Source organism: Bubalus kerabau, chromosome X, assembly GCF_029407905.1.
Source record: "Bubalus kerabau isolate K-KA32 ecotype Philippines breed swamp buffalo chromosome X, PCC_UOA_SB_1v2, whole genome shotgun sequence".
NCBI classification, from domain to species: Eukaryota; Metazoa; Chordata; class Mammalia; order Artiodactyla; family Bovidae; genus Bubalus; species Bubalus kerabau.
In genome coordinates, this window is record NC_073647.1 from 130,228,630 (window position 1) to 130,243,198 (window position 14,569).

The window sequence follows — 14,569 nt, forward strand, 5'->3', positions numbered from 1 at the left end:
CACACACACACACACACAACACTCCATGATATGTATATATCATATATCTATCCATTGATACATCAACGGACATTTAGGCTGCTTCCCTGTATTGGTTATTGTGAATAATGCTACAACAAATACAGGAATGAAAATATCTCTTGGAGAGTCTAATTTTAGTTTTTTTGGATTAAAACCCAGAAGTGAAAAAAAAAAAAAAAAAAAACCCAGAAGTGGGCTTGCTGAATCATATGGTAATTCAATTTTTAATTTTTTGAGGAACCTCAATACAGTTTTCCACGATGGTTGCACCCATGGACATTCTCATTAACATTATAAAAGAGTTCTCTAAATGCTTGCACTTGATCATCTTACTCTGTCCTGGAGAGGGAGCAAGACAATCAACTTTTCAAATGATTGTTGTGGTAAAACCACTTAACATCAGATCTACTCACTTAAATATTTAGGCACACAATACAGTAATGTTAAATATAGGCACAATGTTACCCAGCAGATCTCTGGAATTGCTTCATCTTGCATAACTGAAACGTTATACCAAGTGAAAAGCAACTGCTCATGCACATGCACATGCAGTCACCATGTGCAGTGATCTTGAAGCCCCCCAAAATGAAGTCTCTCACCGTTTCCATTGTTTTTCCATCTATTCGCCATGAAGTGATGGGACCGGATGCCATGATCTTTGGTTTTTGAATGTTGAGTTTTAAGCCAGCTTTTTCTCTTCTCTTTCACTTTCATCGAGGCTCTTTAGTTCTTCTTTGCTTTCTGCCATAAGGATGGTATCATCTGCGAATCCGAGGTTATTGATATTTCTCCCTGCAATCTTGATTCCAGCTTGTGCTTCATCCAGCCAAGCATTTTGCAAGATGTACTCTGCATATAAGTTAAATCAGCAGGGTGACTATATACAACCTTGATGTATTCCTTTCTTTCTAGTTGACGTAGCTATAAGTATTAGCTATTGTATTCTTACAATAATGTAAGCTAGAGAAAACAAAATGTTATTAAGAAAATCTTAAGAGAAAATATATTCACAGGACTGTATTTATCAATATTGTAATTTTACAGCATGCATTTGCAAGAATTGTCTGTAATTGCCTTATTGACAATATTATATATATTGTCATATAAGGCAATATATATATTGCCTTATATGACAAAAAGACTACGGATGCAAAACACTAAATATCAACAATAAAAAATAATGTGAAAAGCAATTCGTAGTTAGTTACAGGTATAATGATTCAAGCATCGATAATGAAGAAGCAGCAATATGATTGCTTTATAGTAGACTAGTGTAACGATAGGATTGCTTCATGGTAGCCAAGCATATATAGTAATGAATGGATCACTAAAAATTTTTATATCCTACGCTATTTCAGTCATATTTATAATAAAGTGCTGAAAATATTTTTAGTTTAAGAGAAAACACTTACCTGTGATGATAGGCTGATGTGCCGTTTATCCATTCACAAGAGAGAGATGGGACAGTGTATAGTAATAGAATTCTATCACACCACATTTTTTTTTTCAGAATTAAAGGCAAATGTTTAATGAATCATGTTCAAACACAAGCTAGTCAGTGAAGAACTTTAGGTTCAAAGGGCCAGATGTTCTACATCCCTAAGAAACCGCAATCAGCTTCTCAACCTGACTGAGTATTTTCACACTGTATCTTGCTGCCACAAAATTAGTTGCGCATTTTTGAGTGTTGATCTATCACTAAAAGCACACCACATTTGAGTGATGGGATATTTGTCTTTGTCTGACTACACTTAAGGAGAAGTCGATGGCACCCAACTCCAGTACTCTTGCCTGGAAAATCCCATGGACAGAGAAGCCTGGTAGGCTGCAGTCCATGGGGTCGCTGAGGGTTGGACACGACTGAGCGACTTCACTTTCACTTTTCACTTTCATGCATTAGAGAAGGAAATGGCAACCCACTCCAGGGTTCTTGCCTGGAGAATCCCAGGGACGGGGGAGCCTGGTGGGCTGCCATCTATGGGGTCGCACAGAGTCGGACACGACTGAAGCGACTTAGCAGCAGCAGCAGACTTCACTTAATATGAAAATTTCAAAGATGTCCATTTTCTCCACTTTTACTCAACATGATTTCAGAAGTCTTAGCCGTGGCAATCAGAGAACAGAAGAAATAAAAGGAATCCAAGTTGGAAAAGAAGTGAAACTGGCACTGTTTGCAGATGACATGATACTAGACATAGAAAAGCCTCATGTTGCTGCGAGAAAACTACTGGAGCTCATCAATGAATTGGTCAAGTTGCAGGATACAAAATTAATACCCAGTGATTTTCTTAATGACATATGGGAAAGCACCTGTTGCCTCTTGTTTGCAAAAGCTGCTTCCCCTATTATTTAGATATTTTGAAGTCAACCCTCTTTCTGAAATTATCAGATCATCCTTTGCTGGCATTAAATTTTCCAGCTTTAGATCCTTCACCCACTTTTGCTTTACGTTGTCATAATGACTTTGCTTTTTCCTCAATCATGTTCGAGTCTATGGATATGCCTTGCTTATAGCAATCCTGCACCCACATACAAGCTATATTTTCAATACAAGATAAAAACTTATTTCACAAAAAGCACAAGTTTTTCACACCTGCTGGTGTAGCTGCAGTGATGGCTTCATAAAGTCCCTTTTCTTTTTCTTACAGTGGTCCTTATGCTGGATTCATTCATCTTGAAATGGTGGCAACCATGACTGCAGAATCAAACCAGTATACAAGGAGCAACTCAACTTTTTTGTATAATGTCATGACTTTCTCTGCTTCGTGAGAGCACTTCCAGCACCACTAGGGGCACTTCACATGAGTCCTATTGTGTTACTCACAGTTTACAGTATCGTACTAAACAGAGTAAGAAATAGCTGTGAACCACTGGTGATCACATTTGCTGAGATAACAGTTTAGTATAGAAACTGTTCATCATAGATGAATAATAGTGCTATTCATGATCCATAAGTGCGTGTGTGTGTGTGTGTGTGTTGTTCTTACCCATTTCAAGTGCAGCTGATCTAAGTTGTATGCTTACCTGTGGTACTGCAATTTCTGAATTGGATTCTGGACCTTCTATAAAGGTTATTTTGCTACTTATATACTCTTAACATCTGGGTTGCTGAGGGGAAACAGGGGCTGGGAATTCCCGTTCCACTGTATTGCAGATGCCACACAGACAAGACCTTTTTTTTTTAATTTCCCAATAGGAACAATTTCACTCACTGTCCATTATCATTGGCAAAAAACTCCCAATTCTCTTGTCCTGTCATCTTGTTCTGAACCACAAAAGGAGATTCAAGGATTTCTGACTCAATATAAAAACCTTTGTACGTATACTGAAATACAGCAATAAATGGGATATACTTTGTTCATAAACACAAATACAGAAGTCAAATTAACCTTCAATTACAAGAAGGGTATTTCAATAGTGCCACAAAGAAAGCCCTAAACAGAAAAAGATACATCTCCCAGTTACTGAGGTCAAGCAAGAACAAAACAAAACATAAAATGTGTTCCCTTCAGATCCACCTTGACACTCAATTACTTGGAATACTTACTTCTCTTTTCAACCACAAGATGAAGGATCTTCCCTGGATGTCACTATGTGGGAGGAGCTGGCAGACTTGGTTCTGGAACGTGCCCTGCCCATGGCGGTAGCGCTCTGTCTTTCTCAGCTCTCAAGGCCTCTCTCTACCTCATCCCATGATGGAATTCAGGACCTCCGAGGGCTGACAGCAGCAAGTGGACACTACAGAACCCCAGTGGTTCTGGGTGGCTATTTCTTTCCCTTCTTTTTAAGGGGCTTCACATATATATTTGACAATTCCTACTCTGACCTGAGATTGCCCTCCTTAGACCAAAGGTCTCACGTCCCTGACAACTGTACTGAGACAACAGAGAAAAGAGATGTTCGGCTTGAGAGCTCTGCCTGAAGCCTTCTTACACCTAATATTCTGGGGCGTTGCATTCCTCAGTCCAGTTGCATGGGTGTCTTCCTAAAGGCCCTTGCCCCTTTGATTAAAGCCTTCTTGGGAAATGCCACATCCCTGAAAGGCCCTGAGTGCTTTCTCTACTGCGGACCTTGCAGAGAAGGAATCCCTGTCCTAGGAGCGATAAGAGATAGGAAATCCATGGCATAAGTAAGGGGGCCCAGGCAGAGACCTGGGAGGGAAACAAAACGTGGTAACCTGTCCCTTCTCTCCTTCAGCCAGACTTCTCAGGCAACCTCTGTTCTAATAAATAAACTTTATATTTTAGATCTAATAGATATTTTTTATACAAAGGAATGGCTGTGAGATGATGTTTTTGAGTCCCTTACTGATCTTATAAGCATATCTGCAAGTTAAAACGTTCAGATCTTTTAAGATGTCTGAATCCTCATATGTATGGACAGATGACCCCCTTGTCAGCAAATACTATCTCTTTTTTCCTCTCTTCATATGTCACATTTATTTTGGCATAATTATTATTATTATTGCTCTGGCTATGTATTACAATCTAATAGTTGGACCTGAGAGTCCCTCTTCTTAATGCCTCATACATTTCACAGTAATGAGAATAAAAAGGGAATTAAGGGCACAAGGTCAGACCAGGCTTGCAGGAGTGAGAGGGTGAGCTTTAGACTAACTCAGATCAAGGGCCTATGGCCATCCCTGTCACTTAAACAGCCATGGAGAAGTTTGTCACATCATTCAACTCTCTGAGAGTGCCTCGGGCTCTTTAACCGTGAAGGGAGTTTGACAAGCCCTGTCTGGAAGGACTGCTGGCATGTGGTGGTAACTGTAAAGCATCTGCCACAGTGCCTAGCAGGCACCAACCATACCCCTCCCTTCTCAGGACTGGTGGCTATACTTTGCAACGAAGATCTCACCTCCCTTAGGCCTGATATAGGGCTTCCCTGATGGCTCAGCAGGAAAGGATCCGCCTGAGATACAGGAGCTGCAGACTCAGTCTCTGGGTCAGGAAGATGCCCTGGAGGAGGAAATGGCAACCCAGCCTAGAATTCTTCCTTGGAATATCCCATGGACAAAGGAGCCTGGCGGCCTACAGTCCATGGAGTCACAAGAGAGTCAGACATGACTTAGCAATTCAACAAGAAGAAGGCCTGGTATAAAGAAGTGAGGGCGAGCCTTGCCTGACAGTCTTCCCCTGAGCTTTCTACAACTGACATCAAAGGGGAGGGCATGACTCTCCTTTGCTCCCTCCATTCAGGGATGAGTAGGCCCCTCAGTCTCCACTCGGGCTTCACAATCTGACTTCTGGTGGGGCCTGGGGAATCCCCTCCTTCTTGACCTGAGGCCTATCTCCTCATAAGAAGATCGATACCTCCCTGTGATCCTGGAGGAGGAAATAAGAGTGGCCTTATCTAGCCACCCCTACCCATAGTCTCACAAGAATGAAAGCTGTGGCAAGCTCCTTGGGAATGACAGATGGTTCCTCTCAGGGGCCCAAATCAGGGTCCCAGATTTGACTCTCAGCCAAGCCCAAGACTCCCCCTTCTGTTGACATGGGAACACCACCATCTGAGCAAACCCTAACTTTCCTGCTACTCCTCCCTCAGAGCTGAAGGGTCCCTTGGCCTGGTAAATCTGCCTGAGGCCTTCTAGGCTGAGAGTAGGGAACATACTGTGTGGCCATCCTGGTATTTGTGTTCCCACGTTCTTTGCTGTCCTCACCGTCTTGGAAAGAACCTGGAAATATTCCCCAACTGGAAACATTCCCTGACTTGCCTTAAAGCTTCTCCACCCAGGCCACTAGTTTCCTGATCCCTGAGGAAGAAGAGGAGTTTGCCTCACAGGCCCACCACAGACCATGGTCTTCTGAGGTTAACAGGAGTGGAAGGAATATGTTCTGCCCCCACTGTGTTTGAGGTGAGGGGTCTTTTCAAGAATTCAGGGTCTTTACCTTGACTTCTGGCACAACGTGGAAATCATCCTTCTGCTGAGCTTCTGCTGCTCCCTTTGATCAGGATGAGGTTCCTTTACCTCCATGTGATCCTCTGGGAGGAAGTGAGTAGGACTCACCATGTCACCAGGCCTAAGTGGCACAGTGAAGGGAGTTTGACAAGCCTGAAGAATAAGTGAGGCTATGCTAAGGCTTATAGGCTAAGCCCACCAGTTCTGAATTCCTCTGTGTCTGAGATCAGAAGGGAGTGCTGTCCCAGTGACCACCATCCCCCATATTCTTGGGTCTTGCTCTCCTCAATCCTCCTACCTAGGGCCCTCATCTTGCTTTCTGTGTCTTGGATTAAAGGCCTTTGGGGGAAATTCCACGTCTCTACAAACTCCTGAGCTATGTTTGCTCTACAGTGCTACAGAGAATGGGTCCCTGTCCCAGGAGTGATGAGAGATGGAGAAGCTCTAGTCTAAGGCGGGAGTCCCAGGACAGGTGGCAGTCCTTTAGGGAGAAAAAAGTAGATCAATCTATCTCATCAGCCAGGTGAAGATTCTCATGTCATTTCTGTTCTGATAGGTTTACTTTCCACAGGGAAAAGACTGTAAGGATGCTCTTCAGAGGTTATCTAACATGGCCAACGTACATGCTTGTAACTGTCCCTGAATATTGTTTCTTTCACTTATCTATGAGTAATGAATAAGGGATACATATATTTGGTTAAGTACATCTGGTATTCTTACTGCTCTGGCTACACATTTCGATCCAGTAGCTTGAGCATGAGGGCATTCTTTTCTATCACCTAGGACACATTTTGGAGTACTGAGAAAAGCACTGAAATAAAAGATACAGGGTGGAGACTTTCCTGCTGGTCCAATGGCTAGGACTCCAGGCTCCCAATGCATGGGGCCCAGGTTCGATCCCTGGTCAGGGAACTAGACCACACGTGCAGCAACTAAGATCCAGCACAGCCAAATAAATATAATAAATAAATAAGGAAAAGGAAATGTCAAATGTTAAAAGGACTTGTTGAATAAAAAAGACAAGTGTATGTCTCAGGTTGGGAGGACAACAGTATGAGTCCTAAAGTAGTGTAGCTGCTACTGCTGAGTCGCTTCAGTCATGTCTGACTCTGTGCGACCCCACAGACGGCAGCCCACCACGCTCCCCTGTCCCTGGGATTCTCCAGGCAACAACACTGGAGTGGGTAAAGTAGTGTAGAGCAGGAGTCTATTGCCAGCTGTCATTTACCAGCCTCATGTATTTCAGCACAAAACCAAACCCTAACTCTATGAGCCTTGGGCTCTCCCCTGTGAAGTAAGTTTGATAAGCCCTTTCTTGTCAGATTGGTGGAATGTAAGTATTTATGGAAAGCTTCTATCACGTCACCTGTTCTATTGAGAAATTCAGAGCAACAGCAGTTATTACTATGATTATCTTGACCTCAGATGTTACATCAGCTGGATTTTTTTTTCAATCTATCAGATGTCAGGAACTATGCAGTGTTCCAAGTCGGGAAAATAGAGACCCAACCTCCCAAATCAGCCAAAATTCCACTTAGCAATGAAACCAAAGTAATAGGTTCTCTCCAACCCCTCTTTACCCTGCTTCTTTCTTGTTCTTCCTGAAGTAGAGAGTATCTCAGCCTCTTCCATAGAATGACAGCATCTCTAAGAAACTATACTGAGTGGACAGAGGCCATGACTTTTTTTGACTAAACATCACCAGTACAAGCATGAAGACTTCTTAAGAGCCGATTCTCAATGTTTGTGTAAAAGAAGAGCCACGAATAAATCATTTGCTATAATTTATATTCTCAAACATTCTCGAAAACCATAAACCATAAGCAGAGGCAAGTATGTGTCTTTTACATTAACAAAAAGGGAGACTAAGCAGAGAGTAAAGCCAGCCAAAATCTGAAGAAATTTCAGCTCTCTCCCTAACAATGTATCAATGTTCTGAGCCTCTATTAGTGTGGTGTCTTTCACATTTCTAAGGACACTCTCATCCTAAAGTGATGTTATTCTCATCCTGGATCACAAAAGTGATGTGAGGATTTCCAATATTTATTGGAGAAAACAAAATTCTGAGTCCTAAATTTGACAAACAGCAAAGTGTGTGTGACCCATGTTATTCATATACTTATATCATGACTCTAAATGACCTTTCTGTTGAAAAGTTTTAACAACTGAAAACTGGGGGAAATAAAGACAACAAGTTATTGATGCATATCAGGAACACAGGTTGACCGGCTTCTCTAGCCACAAAGTGAACAACGGGCTTCAGATCACACTAGGGGCGAGATGAGCGGCTGGACTCGGCCCTGGGGTGCGCAGTGGCCAAAGCAGAAGGGCCAGCGCTGGCTGAGGCAGCAGTGCCAGGCCTGGCCGAAACAGAACGGCCAGCAGCGGCTGAAGCAGCAGTGCCAGGCCTGGTTGAGGCAGAACTGCCAGCAGCGGCTGAGGCAGCAGTGCCAGGCCTGGTTGTGGCAGAACTGCCAGCAGCGGCTGAGGCAGCAGTGCCAGGCCTGGTTGAGGCAGAACTGCCAGCAGCGGCTGAGGCAGCAGTGCCAGGCCTGGTTGAGGCAGAAGTGCCAGCCCTGGCTGCACCTCTGGCTCCGGTGCTCTCTACTTCCTCTCTCCAAGCCTCTTCATATTGTGGCTGCAAGGCAGGACGGACCGAATCCTTGACCTTGGCCAAAAACTGCAGGACTTTTGTCTTGCTAGTTTCTGTGAGCGCTTTAGGACCGCACAGGAACTCATAGCGAGGGGGATCGCTGCCGGGCACCTGCCGGTACTCCAGGTACTTTTCCCGCACCAGATCTTCTGTGATTAGCTTCCTGGGCTCTCCAAAGATGAGGTGACTTCTTCCATCATAGATGCCCAGCATATTCAGGAACTTCCAGATCTTCTCCTCAGGGGCGTGGTTGCCATTCAGGTAGATGACACCCAGCAGAGGCATCAGAAGACCATTCTTCGGCAGCCCCAAGTCACCTCTCATAGACTCACTGTCGCTGAGATCTAGGTTGCTCACCAGGGTATAGCAGTGACTGTTGGGCCTGACTTCCTTCAGCACCAGGCCAAACACCAGCTCCATACGCTCAGAGGCCCTCCTAAGGATCTCAGGGAATTGTTTCCTGTACCTTCTATTGATTTCCTGCAGCATTTCAGACCTCTCAATGAGCTCGCTCATCTTATACTTAAACAGCAGGTACTCCACCAATATCTGTGCCTTCCTGGTCAGAATATCTGTGTAAGAGCTCGCAGCAGCAGCTGAGGCTTGGGAGGAATTTTCACCTTTATGAACTTGGCCCTTGGCACCTACACCAGATCTATAGCGTGCTGCACCATGCACTGCAGATCTCGAGCGTGCTGCGCCACCACCACCAGATCTTTTGCGTATAGCACCTGCAGCAGCACTGGTGGTGCCTTGGGCTCCCGGAGGCCCCTTGGAGGTGCCAGCAGCAGACGAGCTTGACGGAGCGCTCTCTGAATCAGGAGGGGAGGAGGAGGTGGTCTCTTCTCCCCTAGATGTGGACGCCTGATCATGAAGACCCTGGGTCTCAGCTCGGGCCTGGCGACGTTTCTCACGAGCACGGTGCTTACTCTTCTGCCCACGGGGCATGATGGCTGTGGTCAGGGACCGCAGGCGGGAGTCTGGGCCAACAGACAGGAGATTGGGGCACCTGGAGGATGGAGAATGGGGTGACATGAGCACCTTAAAACAGGGAGACTCCACCTTGGCTTAATCAAAGGCCGCCTCTGCAGGTGTCCTTGAGGACACTGCCCTAGGAACCCACAAGCCTCCTGTTTTCCTGCTCAGCCTGTTCCCACAGAATCCCATAGAGGAAGAACAGAGGACTTACTTGTCCTCTGCGTCCTCTCAGGTCTGCTTTGGATTTACTCAGGTGACAGCAGGTACCAGCAGTGGGGTTTTCTAAGTTCTACTTCAGTATTATCACGTCAAGTCCTGGCGGAGCCTTGGCACCCTTCCCTCTGCTACTCTGATGTAGACACTTTAGACCACCCCATGATCCAGAGATAAGTGAAGGGATGCCTCATACCACCTCCCTGCCAGGAGATAGATGACCAGTGCTGAGAGCTCATTAGGGTCTTTTCTATCCTGAGTTCACTGGGATCATCATTCAAGGTCCTTACCTTGGCTCCATAAAAAGTTGGGCACCATTATCCATTTGTGGACTGGTGTCTGCACCTTCAGACTAGACATTTTCCCTCCCATAGACTTCATATAGAACAGTAAAGAAGGGGCTCAGCCTCACAGCCCTTCCCTGAGATTTCCTGGGCTGAAATCCGAGGGTTGAGATGGATGCACTCAGCCTCACAGCCCTTCCCTGAGATTTCCTGGGCTGAAATCCGAGGGTTGGGATGGATGCACTGAGTCCTCACTCAGGTTCATCAATTGAGCTCCCAGTAGAGAAGCTCAGAGAAGGCAATGGCACCCCACTCCAGTACTCTTTCCTGGAAAATCCCATGGATTGAGGAGCCTGGTAGGCTGCAGTCCATGGGGTCGCTAATAGTTGGAAACGACTGAGCAACTTCACTTTCACTTTTCCCTTTCATGCACTGGAGAAGGAAATGGCAACCCACTCCAGTGTTCTTGATTGGAGGATCCCCGGGGCGGGAGAGCCTGGGGGCTGACGTCTATGGGGTCACACAGAGTCGGACAGGAATGAAGTGACTTAGCAGTAGCAGTAGAGAAACTCAACTTTTTCCTGTAGTGATGACTGCTTGATAGTAAAAGCCAATCGCTCTGGGTCCCAAAAGCAGGAAGTGAAGATGACCATATCTTACCAAACACAGACTCCTGAGAACAAACTCTGGTGCAGGCAGGTTGATGTCCCTGTGGACCCTCACAAAATCCCAATTCAAGGTCTAAAATATTTTTTTGCTTCTGGTTTCTCCTATACGTCTTTTCGAAAATAATTTTTTTACAATATTAATTCAAAATAGTGTACCAGTTTCTGCCACACATCAATATGAATCAGCCATAGGTATATCTTATGTCTCCTCCATCTTGAAACTCTCTCCCACGTCACACCCCTCTTAAGATATCACAGAGCGCTGGCTTTGAGCTCCCTGGTTATAAAACTACTTCCCACTGGTTATCTATATTCCATATGGTAATGTGCACGTTTTCAATGTTAATCTGCCCCTCCCTCTCCTTCCCCCACTGTGTCCACGAGTCTGTTCTCTATGTCAGCATCTCCTGGCTGCCCTGCAAATAGGTTCATCAGTACCATCTTTCTGGATTCCATATATATGCATTAATATAGGATATTGGCTTTCCTCTTTCTGACTTAATTCACTCTGCTTACAAGAACTAGAAATAAAACTACCACATGAACCAACAATCCCACTAGTGGGCGTATACCCTGAGGAAATGGTGATGGAAAAAGACACTTGTACTCTTCACTGCAGCACTATTTTCAATAGCCAGGACACAGAAGCAACCAAGCTCTACATTTAACTCATGAAAGGGTCTAAGGTTTCTCCCTCTGCTGACCACTCCTTTCAGACCAAGACCCTTACTTCCCCATTAGCCTGCAGTGGGGACAGATATGTATTCTTGAGGTCTCCCAGGGATGACGACAGGGAGATGTGGTCCAATTGACGTGGTGTGGAACATCCACAGCCTCCAAGGTTCTCACCATCCACCAGGACACCTGAAACCCTCCCTTGTCAACCTGAGACTGCCCCCACTGACCTGGTCTCTCACTTCCCTGAGATGTCCCAGGAAGTGTCATGTCAAAACGCCTGATTCTCCCAGTCCTCAAAATAGGACTGGCGCCTTATGTGACTCCATTTCTTATGGGAGCAGCCTCCATCCTCACTCAGCGTCACAGCCATTAATACTGGGGACTAGGTCCCTTTGTTGAGCTGGGTTTATTCCATTACAGCAAGGCTCTCACTTCCCCCAAACCACCTCCAGTGGACACCAGGGGGCACCACAGTTGGCCAGCTCTACCCGGGGCTTCCTAGAGCCTAGTACAGGGGAGCCGTTAAGTGTGGCCCCCTTGGCAGTGTCGAAGTCTGCTCATCAGCCCTCAGGGCTTTCATCTAGGTCCTACAGCTCTTCAGGGGGTAGAATCCAGGCCTACCCCCACAGACCAATGCCTTAGCCTGAGACACTCTAGCCCATATTCAGCCGATAGCTCTGAGGGACTCATAAGAGCCATATCACAGGGGTGGGATGTGGATGGGTCACTTTTATTACTGGGAGGGTTGGGAAAGTCCCTTCACCTCCATTCAGGTCCTCACCTTGGTTCCGGACGAGTCCTGAACACTAAGTCTCCGCCATACGGTCGCCGCGGCTACCGGTCGATCCGCTGGCTTTCAAAGCGGAAGTGCAGGGGAGATGCGTAAGGTCCTACGTGGGGTCTCCCAGGGATGACAGCAGGGGCAGCGTGCTACGGGAACACCAGTAGCTCAATATTCATCCGTCCGTGGGTCCTCCTTGTGCGGTGTATCAGAGCCCAGGATGCCCCCTCCTATGAACCCGAGTCTTCCAGCTCCCAAACAAAGCCCTTGCCTTCCCAAGTCCCTGGTGGTGGGAGGCCAGCTCTGCTCTGAGCATCTCTGCTTGTCAGGTGGGTTGCCACTCTGTGAGCCTCCTTCGTTGGGGGAGAGATCCTCTCACTAGCACTGATGGTCCTCACCTTAAGTCCATTTATGGTCAAGACACCCCCATCTGCAGATCTGGCTTCTGATCTGGCTAGAGGAGACTCTGCCCTCCCTAAGATCACACAGGTTGAATGAGCAGACCACTCAGAAGTAGCTCCTGTGGGCTTCTCAGGGCTAAGAATTTACAGAATTCTGTTCGGCTCCCTCTGCAGGGGTCCCTGCTAACACTCAGCATCGCATGTGAAGTCCTCCTTGGATTCAGGTCCCTCCCTCTGAGAAACTGCAGCTGATTGTATTAGACAGAGGTCTCACCTCGCTAAGACTTTCTAGATTGAAATCAACTTGACATCTGTGCCCAGAGCTTCCTGGGGACCACAGCAGCAGTGATTTTCCAGGGCCTCCTTTTATACTGTGTGCTACTGTGAGTCCACTTTCAGGTCCTCACATTGACACCTGACAAATCCTGTAACTCTATTCTCTGTTTTATGAAGCTTCTTGTCTTACATCAAGGTCCTAGTCTCCTGAGAGCACCAAGTGGGAAGTCAGGATGATCCTCATGTGAGCCTAGTCCATCAGGGTCTCTGAGAATAGACAGTGGGGATGCAACTTGAGTCCTTCTGATTCCTCTTGCTTAGCATCCTCACTACATCTACCACAGCCTGGGACTGCTCCTTCTACTGAGCTAAGATTCCTCTTCTTAGTCTTTGGGTGACCACTATATTCAGGGTTGAATGTCTCCTTAGTCCTCCTTTATGGAGGTTCCCATGTCAGCTTCTGTCCCTCGATTAAAGTCTTCCTGGGGAATGCATATTCCTACAAACAGTGAGCAGTTACCCTCTAGCAAATCTTGGAGAAAACGGGTCTCAGTCCCAAAAGTGACGTAAGATTGGGAAAATGCAGCAGAAGTTAAGGAACTCAGGACAGATGTTATGATGTCAAAGAGATAGAGGGGATATATTCCTGCTCTTCAGCCAGATTTAGGGTGTGTGTTTAATCGCTCAGTCATGTCCCACTCTCTGTGACCCCATGTACTATAGCCTGGCAGGCTCCTCTGTCCATGCAGAATCTCCAGGCAAGAATACTGAAGTGTGTTACATGCCCTCCACCAGGGATTGTGCCCAACCCAGAGATCGAACCCAGGTCTCCCGCATTGCAGGCGCATTCTGTACCATCTGAGTCACCAGATTTAGGGTAGTTCTAAAATATTTACTCTCGGCACCTTCCTGTTGGTCCAGTGGTTGTGCTCTCCCAGTACAGGGGTCCTAGGTTTGATCCCTTGTCAGGTAACTTTATCCCACATGCCACAACTAAAAATCTCCCATCCAACAACTAAGAGTTCTCGTGCCACAACTAAAATCTCACATTCCATAACTAAAGACCCTGCATGTGGCAACTAAGATTCCAAGTGTCACAACTAAGACCCAGAGCAGTCAAAAAATAAATAGAAATAACTACTTTTAATTAAAACAAATAAAATGTTTACTTTCTACATAGAAGGATAGCGCCAGATAATCCTGTAAGCCCTCGATCACTTGAGGGTGTCTAAATTTCCACATGCAGGTGATCATTTGCTAACTGAGCATTATCTCCTTCTCTCCTTTATTCACAGCTCTTAATTATTTTGGTGTTTATATTGCCTTGGCTATGTATTCCATCCCAGTGTTTTCGTCACAGTGTCCCTCTTTCTGTCACTCAAGATACATGTTGGAGTGCTAGAAGACAATGAATTAACTGACTCATGAGCACCTCAGGCCGGGACAAGTGGAACGGTACATGCTCTGGACCAATTCAGACCAGCGCTCTAGTCCCAGCTCTGTCTCTTATCGGTTGTGAGGACTTGGGTCCATCCCCAAAATCGGGGAGCCTCAGGTGAAGTGGCTTTTGTAGAGCTAGTGGCATGAAGCTAAAGCACCTGGCACAGTGCCTGGACCACACTGAGACTTTACACAATATCTGTTTTTACTATGAGTATGATTATTTTCATCCTGGAGGATACCACCGACCCTGAGGAATCTTTTAAATCCA

At 45.9% G+C, this 14,569-nt stretch overlaps 1 protein-coding gene across 1 annotated transcript; it reads right to left on the reverse strand.

The window, feature by feature from the left end:
• Positions 1-8,195: 8,195 nt before the first annotated feature.
• On the reverse strand, positions 8,196-9,527 carry LOC129639691 (melanoma-associated antigen B2-like). The gene is made up of 2 exons (XM_055564876.1): positions 8,431-9,527; positions 8,196-8,382 (listed from the first exon to the last, which is right to left on the reverse strand). The coding sequence occupies exons 1-2, from the start codon at positions 9,525-9,527 to the stop codon at positions 8,196-8,198; spliced, it is 1,284 nt and encodes a 427-aa protein (XP_055420851.1).
• Positions 9,528-14,569: the final 5,042 nt, after the last annotated feature.